General features: G+C 39.0%; 1 protein-coding gene across 3 annotated transcripts in view; it reads left to right on the top strand.

Annotated features, from left to right (window-relative positions):
* The first annotated feature begins 888 nt into the window (after positions 1–888).
* Positions 889–11,893, top strand: part of CHD1L (chromodomain helicase DNA binding protein 1 like) — a 65,637-nt gene continuing 54,632 nt past the window's right edge. Inside the window, exon 1 of one of the 3 annotated variants that reach the window (XR_009734881.1) lies at positions 889–1,063. Coding sequence is in view for 1 of the 3 variants with exons in the window: in XM_061408866.1 (XP_061264850.1) it covers positions 931–1,063 (133 nt within the window). In the remaining 2 variants the exon portion in view is untranslated. Of the gene's footprint in view, positions 1,064–1,251; positions 1,408–11,893 lie in introns of those variants that run through there. The other 2 variants (XM_061408866.1, XM_061408874.1) reach the window with 2 other exon arrangements.

Below are 11,893 nucleotides of genomic sequence, written 5' to 3'. Positions count from 1 at the left end.
AGTTGGCTCATTAGAAAAGACTCTGATGCTGGGAGGGATTGGGGGCAGGAGGAGAAGGGGACGACAGAAGATGAGATAGCTGGATGGCATCACCGACTCGATGGACGTGAGTCTGAGTGAACTCCGGGGGTTGGTGATGGACAGGGAGGCCTGGTGTGCTGTGATTCATGGGGTCGCAAAGAGTCGGACACGACTGAGCTACTGAACTGAACTGAAGTGAATCATAAATTACTACACCTTGCTGCTGCTGCTGCTAAGTCGCGTCAGTCGTGTCCAACTCTGTGCGACCCCACAGACGGCAGCCCACCAGGCTCCTCCGTCCCTGGGATTCTCCAGGCAAGAATACTGGAGTGGGTTGCCATTTCCTTAACCAGTGTATTCAACCAAAGCTGATGCTAAGTCATGGTGACTCGCTAACACATAGCTTCAATTTGCTCTCTGTAATTCACTTGAGAAATCCATTGTGGCCATGACATTCTTCGTATGTTTAATTTACTACCATTCAGAGGTTCTGGCCTACAGACTACAGGGAGCAAGTAAGGATTTCAGGGCCCAAACCAATTTATTAATACTGTAAACTGAACTCTACAATGTTGCTGAAAATCGCTGGGGGGCAGAGCTATAACCCCAGAAGCCAACAGAGCACATTTAATGTTGATTAAATAACAAGTGAATGACGAGCGTTTCAGGTGATCAGTCGCCTAGAGCGGACATAAGCTCAGCCCAGAGACACACGTGTGAGCGGCCCCACATGCACCCAGCTGCAAGCATTCAACAGCGGGTAGGGGACCTTAGAGCACCCTCGGCTCTCAAAACTCAGAGCAGGAGCGCCCTCTGGCGGCGGCGGCGTCCGGGGGTTCTGGCCGAGAACGTCGGGAAGGACGCTCGAGGGGCGGGGCGGCGGCGCGGGGCGGTGCTTCGCCCGACTGGATGGAGCGTGTGGGAGCTGCGACCCCGGAGGGCGACATGCCCGGCTTTCTTATGGCTCTTCAGAGCAAGAGCCGAGCCGAGGCGCCGCGGGCGCGGGTGCAGGAGCAGGACTTGCGGCAGTGGGGCCTCACAGGTCAGTGGCTTCAGGCGAACTTCCGCCCACGCCGGCCGACTCGTTGGGACTCTCCTCGCCCGGGCCTCTGTACCCGTTGCCAGGAACGGTCCGGCGGCGCCGCGGGTGGACCTTCCCTTCGGTTTCAAACCTACAGACACCAGGGCCTTCCTTTCCCGCCCCTGCGGCGGGGCTGGGCGGAGAGGAACTCCGCCTTGTGCCGGGTGGCCATTGCCCCGCCTGCGCAGCGCGCGCGGCAGGCGGACGCGGGAGAAATGGGATTCCCAGAGGGGAAGCCCGCTGCTCCAGCTACCCGGCGCGCCGGCCCTGGGGAAGGGGAACTTGTTGAGGCCCCTGTCGCTGAGGTAAGACGTTCCTCTCTCTCAAGAGGCGGAGACTGTCCTGGCGCCCCAAGGGTGTGGGTTTCAAGTTTGTGTTCTGGTGGGTTTGGAGGCCTAGCTTGGGGCGTTTAATTGGTTGCTTCTGTAAAACGATCAGAACTCGTCTCCGAGCTTCAGTTTTCTTCTTCGTTTAGCCGGCTCGCACAGTTCTTTGATAGTTCTCCACTGGTTAATTCTCCTCCAACGTTATAATTTGAAATATGAAGCTAAGCAAAGTTCATCAGCGCTTTTCTGCGTGCAACTATTTCATTTGTATTAGCCCTTCCCTAGAATCTTAGAAGCGCAAAGCTTGCATCCCCTTGAGGTCTTCAGGCAGGGAGGCTGATCGTGTTTCTGGATGGAGACCACAGGGTGGAGAGTTGTTGTTTGTTGTTGTTTAGTCGTTAAGTCGTGTCTTATTCTTTTGCGACCCCTGGACTGTAGCCCGCCAGGCTCCTCTGTCGGTGGGATTTCCCAGGCAAGAATACTAGAGTGGGTTGCCATTTTCTCTAGGGGACCTTCCCAACCCAGATATCGAACCCATATCTCTTGCGTCTCCTGCTTTGCCACCCGGGAAGCTCGTAAGGAATGTTATCCATGTTAAATGTGAATTTATGGTCTGATGCTTATGTGTTTGGTGTAAAGTTTATCTGTTTATAAAGCCAGAGTTTATACGTGCTTGTGTGTTTGCCTGTTTCCTTGCATGTGTTTTTGGGTATGATACGATGTGTGAGAGAAGGCTAGATCAAATGTGCACATTGATACTGGACTGTTGATAATTCACCTGGAGAAATATACACATGGACCAGTGCTGTTATAGTAAAATTGACAAGATAGGTACGAGATTGCAGGTTTGCCTGGAAGAATTAGAGTGAGTGAATGAAGAGGTAAATAGACAAATACGGAAGTTTGGTGCTGGGCATGGATAAGTGCGTAGTGTGGAGAAAGGAAAAAGTAGAAAAGTATACTCAGGGGAATAACCATTTAATATTGTAACTTGAAATTCCTATTTCTATTTGAATAAATTAATGTTCTGAGAAACTATTCTTTGGTTAAAAACGCTTACTGAATTTTCATTTTTTCATTTTTATTTTTTGTATTTTTAAAAATTATTTGTGTTTTTTTTCCTTCTGATTTTTTCATTTTTAACAGAGTAGTACATGTTTTCTGTAAAACATTTAGGGTAATATTCTATGCATAAAGGAGAACAGTAATATACATAATTTATGACATACTATTATGTTTCCTGCTAGTTCTTGGCCTTTGCATGCATGCATATGTTTGTATATATAATTTCTTTTTCTCTCTCTTTTCCATGGTGGGGCCAGGACTGAGGGAGAAGTGCAAAAATGGGCTTTCATTTTTATGAAACCATAAATTTTTTCCTTATTGTCATTTGTTCTTCAATATATTTAGTGCGTATATGTGTGCTAAGTCACTTCAGTCATATCCAACTCTTTGTGACTCTGGATTGTAGCCTGCCAGGCTCCTGGAGTGGGTTGCATATTTAGTAGGTACAGGCTGATTTTTTCATTTTTTATTTTTATTTTGGAGATTAATCTCATCATTTATTTCGTTTGCTATTTTCTTCCATTTTGAGGGTTGTCGTTTCATCTCATTTATGGTTTTCTTTGCTGTACAAAAGCTTTTAAGTTTAATTAGGCCCCATTTGTTTATTTTTGTTCTTATTTTCATTACTGTAGAAGGTAGGTCTAAAAAGATCTTGTGGTGATTTATGTAAGTGTTCTTCCTGTGTTTTCCCCTAAGAGTTTTCCAGTATCTGGTCTTTAATCCATTTTAAGTTTATTTTTGTGTATGTGTTAGGAAGTGTTCTAATTCATTCTTTTACACGTGGCTGTCCAGTTTTCCCAGCATCACTTATTGAAGAGACTGTCTTTTCTCCATTGTATTTACATGCTTCCTTTGTCATAGATTAGGTGACCATAGGAATGTGGGTTTATCTCTGGGCTTTCTATCCTGTTGCATTGATCTAATATTTCTGTTCTTGTGTCAGTACCATACTGTCTTGATTACTGTTGCTTTGTAGTATAATCTGAAGCCAGAGAGTCTGATTCCTCCTGCTCCATTTTGTTTTCTCAAGATTGCTTTGGCTATTTGGGGTCTTTTGTGTTTCCATACAAACTGTAAAATTTTTTTCTTTTAATTCTGTGGAAAATGCCATTGGTAATTTGATAGGGATTGCATTGAATCTGTAGGTTGCTTTGGGTAGTATTGATTCTTCCAAGAACATGGTATATCTCTCACCTGTTAGTGTTATCTTTGATTTCTTTCATCAGTTTCTTAATAGTTTTCTGAGTACAGGTCTTTTACCTCCTTAGGTCGGTTTATTCCTAGATATTTTATTTGTTTTGTTGCAGTGGTAAATGTTGTTGTTGTTTTTTTTTTAAATCTTTCCTATCTTTTATTGTTAGTGTGTAGGAGTAATAGAAATTTCTGTGCATTAATTTTGTATACTGCAGCTTTACCAGATTCATTGGCTCTAGTGGTTTTCTGCTGGCGTCTTTAGGATTTTCTGTGTATAGTTTCATGTCATCTGCAGACAGTGACACTTTTGCTTCTTTTTCTCCAGTGTGGATTCCTTTTCTTTTTCTTATCAGATTGCAATGGCTAGACTTCCAAAATTATGTTGAATAATTGTGGTGAGAGTGGACATCCTTGTCTTATTCCTGATCTTAGAGGAAATGCTTTTAGTTTTTCACCATTGAGAATGATGTTTGTGGTGGGTTTTTCATATATGACCTTTATGTTGAGATAGATTCCCTCTATGCCTACTTTCTGGAGGATTTTTATCATAAATAGGTGTTGAATTTTGTCAAAAGCTTTTTCTGCATCTATTGAGGTGACCATATGGTTTTTTTTTTTTTTTTTTTTCTTTTCTGGTTGTTTTTTTCTTTAATTATGTCAAAGACAAATGTTCTGGGACAGATGTTACGAGAAATGGAGGGTGTGGTACTTTAAAATACAGATATAAAAACATCACCAGTAATAAAACATATCAACGTCATGTATCTTTCTGATATAATGAACTAAGAAGGGCACAACATCACTTCTGTGGTATTTTCTTCCCTCAAATGTGTAACACCTCAGTCTAACAGAAAACATCAGATAAACCCAAATTGAGGAACACTGTATAAAATAACTGACCAATATTCTTCAAATGTGTCATGGTCACGAAAGAAAGACTGAAGAAATATTTCTAAGGCAATGGAGATCTTACACTGGATCCTGGATCAGACACAGAACATTATTAGGAAAAGTAGTGAAGTCTGAATAAGGTTAATAGATTAATAGTATTTTATGAATGTTAATTTCTTGGTTTTGATAGCTGTATTATGGTTACATAAGATTAACGTTAGAGGAACCTGGGTGAAGGGTATATGAGAACTCAACAATTTTCTACAGAAAACTTACAACTTTAAAATTTTTTCAAAGTAGAATATTTGATATATATATATGTGTGTATATATATATAGTCAAGAAAAAATGTTCTACAGTTCACACAGGCATTGCTAGACAATGTTGTGACTGCATAAACTCTAGAATGCTACATACAGTGTTGGTGCAGAAGAAGGAAGCAAACACAATGCCACCCATCCTACCCTCTCTAAATTCAGAGACAGGGACGCTTTGTTTCATTAGGGAAGAAGCTCACTGCCTACCTCGCTCTGAATCAGAACGATCTGAAGAAATAGTTGATCCAATGCTGTCCATTCGTATTCGTTCCATCTCTTGAGGACCCTGCAGCTGTTCCAGTCGCTGCTTTAAAAATCTCTGTTCTCGTTCCAAATTCTCTAGCTGGTGCTGGCTCTTCCTTTCAGCTTCTTCAAGTTTCTTGATGTGTGCTTTGGCTGACCATATGGTTTTTATTCTTTAATTTGTTAACATGGTATATTGATTTGCATTTGTTGAAGAATCCCTGCATCCCCAGGATGAAGCCCACTTGATCATGATGTATGATCCTTTTAATATGTTGTTGTATTCTGTTTGTTAGTATTTTGTTGAGGATTTTTGTGTCTGTGTTCATCAGTGATATGGTCTGCAATTTTCTTTTTTTGTGATATCTTTGTCTGGTTTGGGTATTAGGGTGATGGTGGCCTTGTAAATTGAGCTTGGAAGTGTTCCTTCCTCTGCAGTTTTTTGGAAGAGTTTGAGAATGAGTGTTAGCTTGTCTCTAAATGTTTGATAGAATTCGCCTGTGAAGCCATTCTGGTCCTGGACTTTTGTTTGTTGTAAGATTTTTAATTATAGTTTCAATTTCATTACTGGTGATTGGTCTGTTTATATTTTCTATTGGTTTAGTCTTGGTTCAGTCTTGGAAGATGGTACCTTTCTAAGAATTGGTCCATTTTTTCCATGCTGTCCATTTTATTGGCAAATAGTTGTTTTAAGTAGTCTCTTTTGATCCTTGGTATTTCTGTGGTGTCAGTTGTAATTTCTCCATTTTTCATTTCTAATTTTATTGATTTGAATCTTGTCCCTTTTATCCTTGATGAGTCTGGCTAAGGGTTTATCAATAACCAGCTGCAGTTTCATTGATTTTTGCTATTGTTTTATTTCTACTGGGTTGGTCAAAAAGTTAATTCAAGTTTTTCCATAGTATCTTATGGACAGACTCAAAGGAATTCTTTGGCCAACTCAGTATTTCATTTATTTCTGCTCTGATTTTTATGATTGCTTTAGGTATAAGGTTAGGTTGTTTGAGTTTTTTCTTGTTTGTTGAGGTAGGACTGAATTGCTATACACTTCGTTCTTAGAACTTCTTTTGCTTCATAGGTAGATTTTGGGTCATTGTATTTTCATTTGTTTCTATGTATTTTTAAATTTGCTCTTTGATTTCTTCAGTGATGTCTTGGTTATTTTGTGTCATATTGTTTAGCCTCCTTGTGTTTGTGGGTTTTTTTTTGTTTTTTACATCCCCCCCCCCCTCCCCCGTTATTGACTTCTGGTCTCATAATGTTGTGGTCAGAAAAGATACTTGATACGATTTCAGTTTTTTAAAATTTACTGAGGCTTAATTTGTGACCCATGATGTTATCTATCCTGGAGAATGTTCCATGTGCACTTGAGAAGAAAGTGTAATATGCTGCTTTCGGGTAGAATGTCCTATAACTAGCAATTAAACCTGCCTGGTCTATATTGGCATTTAAAGCCGTGTTTCCTTATTTTCTGTCTAGGTGATGATTCCATTTGTGTAAGTTGGGTGTTAAAGTCCCCCACTATTATTGTGTTCCTGTCAGTTTTCCTTTTTATGGCTGTTAGCATTTTCATTATTTATTGAGGTGCATACATATTTATGTGTTATATCTTCTTGGATTTATCCCTTGATCATTATGTAGTGACCTTCTTTGTCTCTTTTAAGTCTTTTTATTTTTAAGTCTGTTTTATCTAAGTATTGCTATTCCCGCTTTCTTTTGATTTCCATTTGCATGGCGTGTCTTTTTCCATCCCCTCACTTTCAGCCTGTATGTGTCTTTAGGTCTGAAGTAAGTCTCTAGTGTGCTGTGTGCTTAGTTGATCAGTCATGTCCAGCTCTTTGCGATCACGTGGACTGTAGCCTGCCAGGCTCCTCTGTCCATGGAATTCTCAAGGCAGGAGTACTGGAATGGGTTGCCATTTCCTTCCCAAGGGGATCTTCCCAACCCAGGGATCGAACCCAGGTCTCCAGCATTGCAGGCAGATTCTTTACCATCTGAGCCACCAGGGATGAACCATACATTCAGATCTTGTTTTTGTATCCATTCAGCCAATCTGTTTCTTTTGGTTGGAGCATTTAATCCATTTACATTTAAGATAATTATCAATATACATGTTCCTATTACCATTTTCTTTATTATTCTGGGTGTGTTTTTGTAGGTCTTTTTGTTCTTTTGTGTTTCCTGCCTGGAGTTTAGCATTTGTTGTAAAGCTGTTTTGGTAGTGCTGAATTCTCTTAGCTTTTGCTTGTCTGTAAAGCTTTTGATTTCTCCTTTGAATCTGAATGAGATCTTTGCTAGGTAGAGTAAAGTAGGTTTTTCCCTTTCATTATTTTCAATATATCCTGCCAGTCTCTTCTGGCCTGCAGAATTTCTTCTGAAAAATCAGCTGATAACTTTGTGGAGATTCCCTTGTATGTTATTTTGTTTTGCATTTCCCTTGCATTAGTATTTTTTTTTTTAATTTAGTATTTGTTTGATTAATATGTGTCTTGCCATGTTTCTCCTTGGGTTTATCCTGTACGGGACTCTGCTTCTTAAACTTGGATGGCTATTTCTTTTCCCATGTTAGGGGATTTTTCGGCTATAATCTCTTCAAATATTTTCTCAGACCCTTTTTCTTTCTCTTTTTTCTTCTGGGATCACTGTTATTCAAACGTTGGTGAGTTTAAAGTCTCTGAGCCTCTCATTTCTTTCCATTCTTTTTCTTTATTCTGCTCCTTTGCAGTTATTTCCACTATTCTACCTTTTAGCTCACTTATTCATTCTTCTGTCTCAGTTATCCTGCTATTGATTCCTTCTAGTGTATTTTTAATTTCATTTTTATTTATTTTAATTGGAGGATAATTACAATATTGTGATGGTTTCTGCGATATTCAATATGAGTTGGCCATAGGTACACTACACACATGTCCCCCCAATCCTGAACCCCCTCCCACCCCCCTCCCCACTCCACCCCTCGAGGCTGTTCCAGATCACTGGCTTTGGGTGCCCTGCTTCATGCATCAGACTTGCACTGGTCATCTATTTTACATATGGTAATGTATATATTTCAGTGCCATTCTGTCAAATCATCCTTCACTCTCCTTTTCCCACTGAGTCCAAAAGTCTATTCTTTACGTCTGTATTTGCTGCCCTGTATGTAGCATTGATTGTCGGTGTCATCTTTCTAAATTTCGTGTGTGTGTGTGTATATGTGTGTGTATATATATATATATATGCATTAGTATACAGTATCTGTCTTTCTCTTTCTGGCTTATTTCACTCTATAATAGGCTCTATTGCTATTGCTAAGTCACTTTAGTCGTGTCCGACTCTTCGTGACCCTATAGACGGCAGCCCACCAGGCTTCCCCGTCCTTGGGATTCTCCAGGCAAGAACACTGGAGTGGGTTGCCATTTCCTTCTCCAATGCATGAAAGTGAAAAGTGAAAATGAAGTTGCTCAGTCATGTCCGACCCTAAGCGACCCCATGGACTGCAGCCTTCCAGGCTCCTCCATCCATGGGATTTTCCAGGCAAGAGTACTAGAGTGGGGTGCCATTGCCTTCTCTGATAATAGGCTCTAGGTTCATCCATCTCATTAGAACTGACTCAAATGCATTCTTTTTATAGCTGAGTAATATTCCATTGTGTATGTGTACCACAACTTCCTTGTCCATTCATCTGCTGATAGATACCTAGATTGCTTCCATGTCCTGGCTATTGTAAATAGTGCTGCAATGAACATTGGGGTACATGTGTCTCTTTCAATTCTGGTTTCCTCAGGGTATACGCCCAGCATTGGGATTGCTGGGTTGTATGGCTGTTTTATTCCGAGTTTTTTAAGGAATCTCCACACTGTTTTGTATAGTGGCTGTACTAGTTTGCATTCCCACCAACAGTGGAAGAGGGTTCCCTTTTCATCACACCCTCTCCAGCATTTAGTGTTTGTACACTTTTTGATGATGGCCATTCTGACCAGCTTGAGATGACACCTCATTGTGGTTTTGATTTGCATTTCTCTAATAATGAGTGACGTTGAGCATCTTTTCATATGTTTATTAGCCATCTATATGACTTCTTTGGAGAAATGTCTGTTTAGGTCTTTTGTCCACCTTTTGACTGAGTTGTTCATTTTTCAGGTATTGAGCTTCGTGAGCTGCTTGTGTATTTTGGAGATTGTCACTTGTTTAGTTTGCTATTATTTTCTCCCATTCTGAAGGCTGTCTTTTCACCTTGTTTATAGTTTCCTTCGTTGTGCAAAAGCTTTCAAGTTTAATTAGTCTCATTTGTTTATTTTTGTTTTTATTTCCATTACTCTGGGAGGTGGATCATGAGGATCTTCCTGTGATTTATGATGGAGAGTGTTCTGCCTGTGTTTTCCTCCAAGAGTTTTATAGTTTCTGGTCTTACATTTAGGTCTTTAATCCATTTTGCATTTTATTTTTGTGTATAGTGTTAAAAAGTGTTCTAGTTTCATTCTTTTACATGTAGTTGATCAGTTTTCCCAGGACCATTTGTTGAAGAGGCTATCTTTTCTCCATTATGTATTTTTGCCTCCTTTGTCAAAGGTAAACTCTGCATAGGTGAGTGGATTTAGCTCTGGACTTCCTAGTTTGTTCCATTGATCTATATTTCTGTCTTTGTGCTAGTACTGTACTGTTTTGATAGCTGTAGCTTTGTAGTGTAGTCGTAAGTCAGGAAGGTTGATTCCTCCAGTTCTGTTCTTTCTCAAGATTGCTCTAGCTGTTCAGGGTCTTTTGTGTTTCCATACAAATTATGAAGTTGTTTGTTCTAGTTCTGTGAAATATACCATTGGTAGTTTTGATAGGGATTGCATTGAATCTATAGCTTGCTTTGAATAGTAAATTCATTTTCATTATATTGATTCTTCTAATCCAAGAACATAGCATATTTCTCTGTTTGACTTCTTTCTTCAGTGTTTTAGTTTTCTGTATATGAGTCTTGTCTCTTTGGGTAAATTTATTCTTAAGTATTTTATTCATTTCAGTGCAATGGTGAATGGGTTTGTTTTCTTAATTTCTCTTTATGATTTTTCAATGTTAGAGTATAGGAGTGCAATGGATTTCTGTGTATTAACTTTATATCCTGTGACTTTACTATATTTATTGATTAGTTTTAGTAATTTTCCAGTGGCATCTTTAGGTTTTCTATGTAGAGGATCATGTCATCTGCAGTGAGAGTCAATTCTTTTCCAATGTGGATTCCTTTTATTTTCCTTCTCTGATAGCTGTGGCTAGGACTTACAAAACTATGTTGAATAGTAGTAGTGAGAGTAGGCACCCTTGTCTTGTTCCTGCTTTTAGAGAAAATGCTTTCAATTTTTTGCCATTGAGGATAATGTTTGTTGTGTGTTTATTATATATGACTTTTATTATGTTAGGGTATGTTCCTTCCATGCCTACTTTCTGGAGAATTTTTATCATAAATGGGTATTGAATTTTGTCAAAGGCTTTCTCTGCATCTACTGAAATAATCATATGGTTTTTATCTTTAAGTTTGTTGAGATGGTGTATCACATTGATTAGTTTGCAAATATTGAAGAATCCTTGCACTGGAATAAAGCCCACTTGGTCATGCTATATGATCTTTTTAATATGTTGTTGGATTCTGTTTGCTAGAATTTTTTTGAGGATTTTTGCATCTATGTTCATCAGTGATATTGGCCTGTAGTTTTCTTTTTTTGTGGCTTCTTTGTCTGATTTTGGTATCAGGGTGATGGTGGCCTCATAGAATGAGTTTGGGAGTTTTCCTTCCTCTGCAATTTTCTGGAAGTTTGAGTAGAATAGGTGTTGGCTCTTCTCTAAATTTTTGGTAGAATTTACCTGTGAAGCCATCTAGTCCTGGGCTTTTGTTTGTTGGAAGATTTTTTTATTACAGTTTCGATTTTCATGCTTGTGATTGGTCTGTTCACATTTTCTGTCTTCCTGTTTCAGTTTTGGAAGGTTATACTTTTCTAAGAATTTGTCCATTTCTTCCAAGTTGTCCATTTTATTGGCATATAGTTGCTGATAGTAGTTGCTTATGATCTTTCGTGGAGAAGGCAATGGCACCCCACTCCAGCACTCGATCTTTTGTATATCTGTGTTGTCTGTCTTAATTTCTCCATTTTCATTTCTAATTTCATTGATTTGAGTCTTTTTTTCCTTGACAAGTCTGGCTAACAGTTGTGTATTTTGTTTATCTTCTCAAAGAACCAGCTTTTAGTTTTATTGATCTTTGCTATAGTCTCCTTCATTTCCTTTTCATTATTTCTATTCTGATTTTTATAATTTATTTCCTTCTACTAACTTTGGGTTTTTTGTTGTTGTTCTTCTTTTTCTAGTTGTTTTAGGATTAAGGTTAGATTGTTTGTTTGATGTTTCTCTTGTTTCTTGAGGTTGGCTTGTATTGCTATGAAGTCCCTCTAAGCATGGCTTTTACTAAATCCCATAGATTTTGCATTGTTGTATTTTCATTATCATTTGCTTCGATGCATATTTCTATTTCCATTTTGATTTCTTCAGTGATCTGTTGGTTGTTCAGAAGCATTTCGTTTAGCCTTCATATGTTTGTGTTTTTTATACTTTTATATTTTTCTGTAGTTGATATCTTAGTTGTAATCAGAAAAGATGCTTGAAATGATCTCAATTTTTAAAAAATTTACCAAGGCTTAATTTGTGGCCCAGGATGTGATATACCCTGGAGAATGTTCCACTTGCACTTGAGAAAAAGATGAAATCCATTGTTTTTGGGTGAAATGCCCTGTAGATACCAA

The sequence above is a fragment of the Bos javanicus genome, chromosome 3 (assembly GCF_032452875.1).
Source record: "Bos javanicus breed banteng chromosome 3, ARS-OSU_banteng_1.0, whole genome shotgun sequence".
NCBI lineage: Eukaryota > Metazoa > Chordata > Mammalia > Artiodactyla > Bovidae > Bos > Bos javanicus.
The sequence above is the reverse complement of the archived record's forward strand: the minus strand, read 5'-3'. Positions and strand labels throughout refer to the sequence as shown.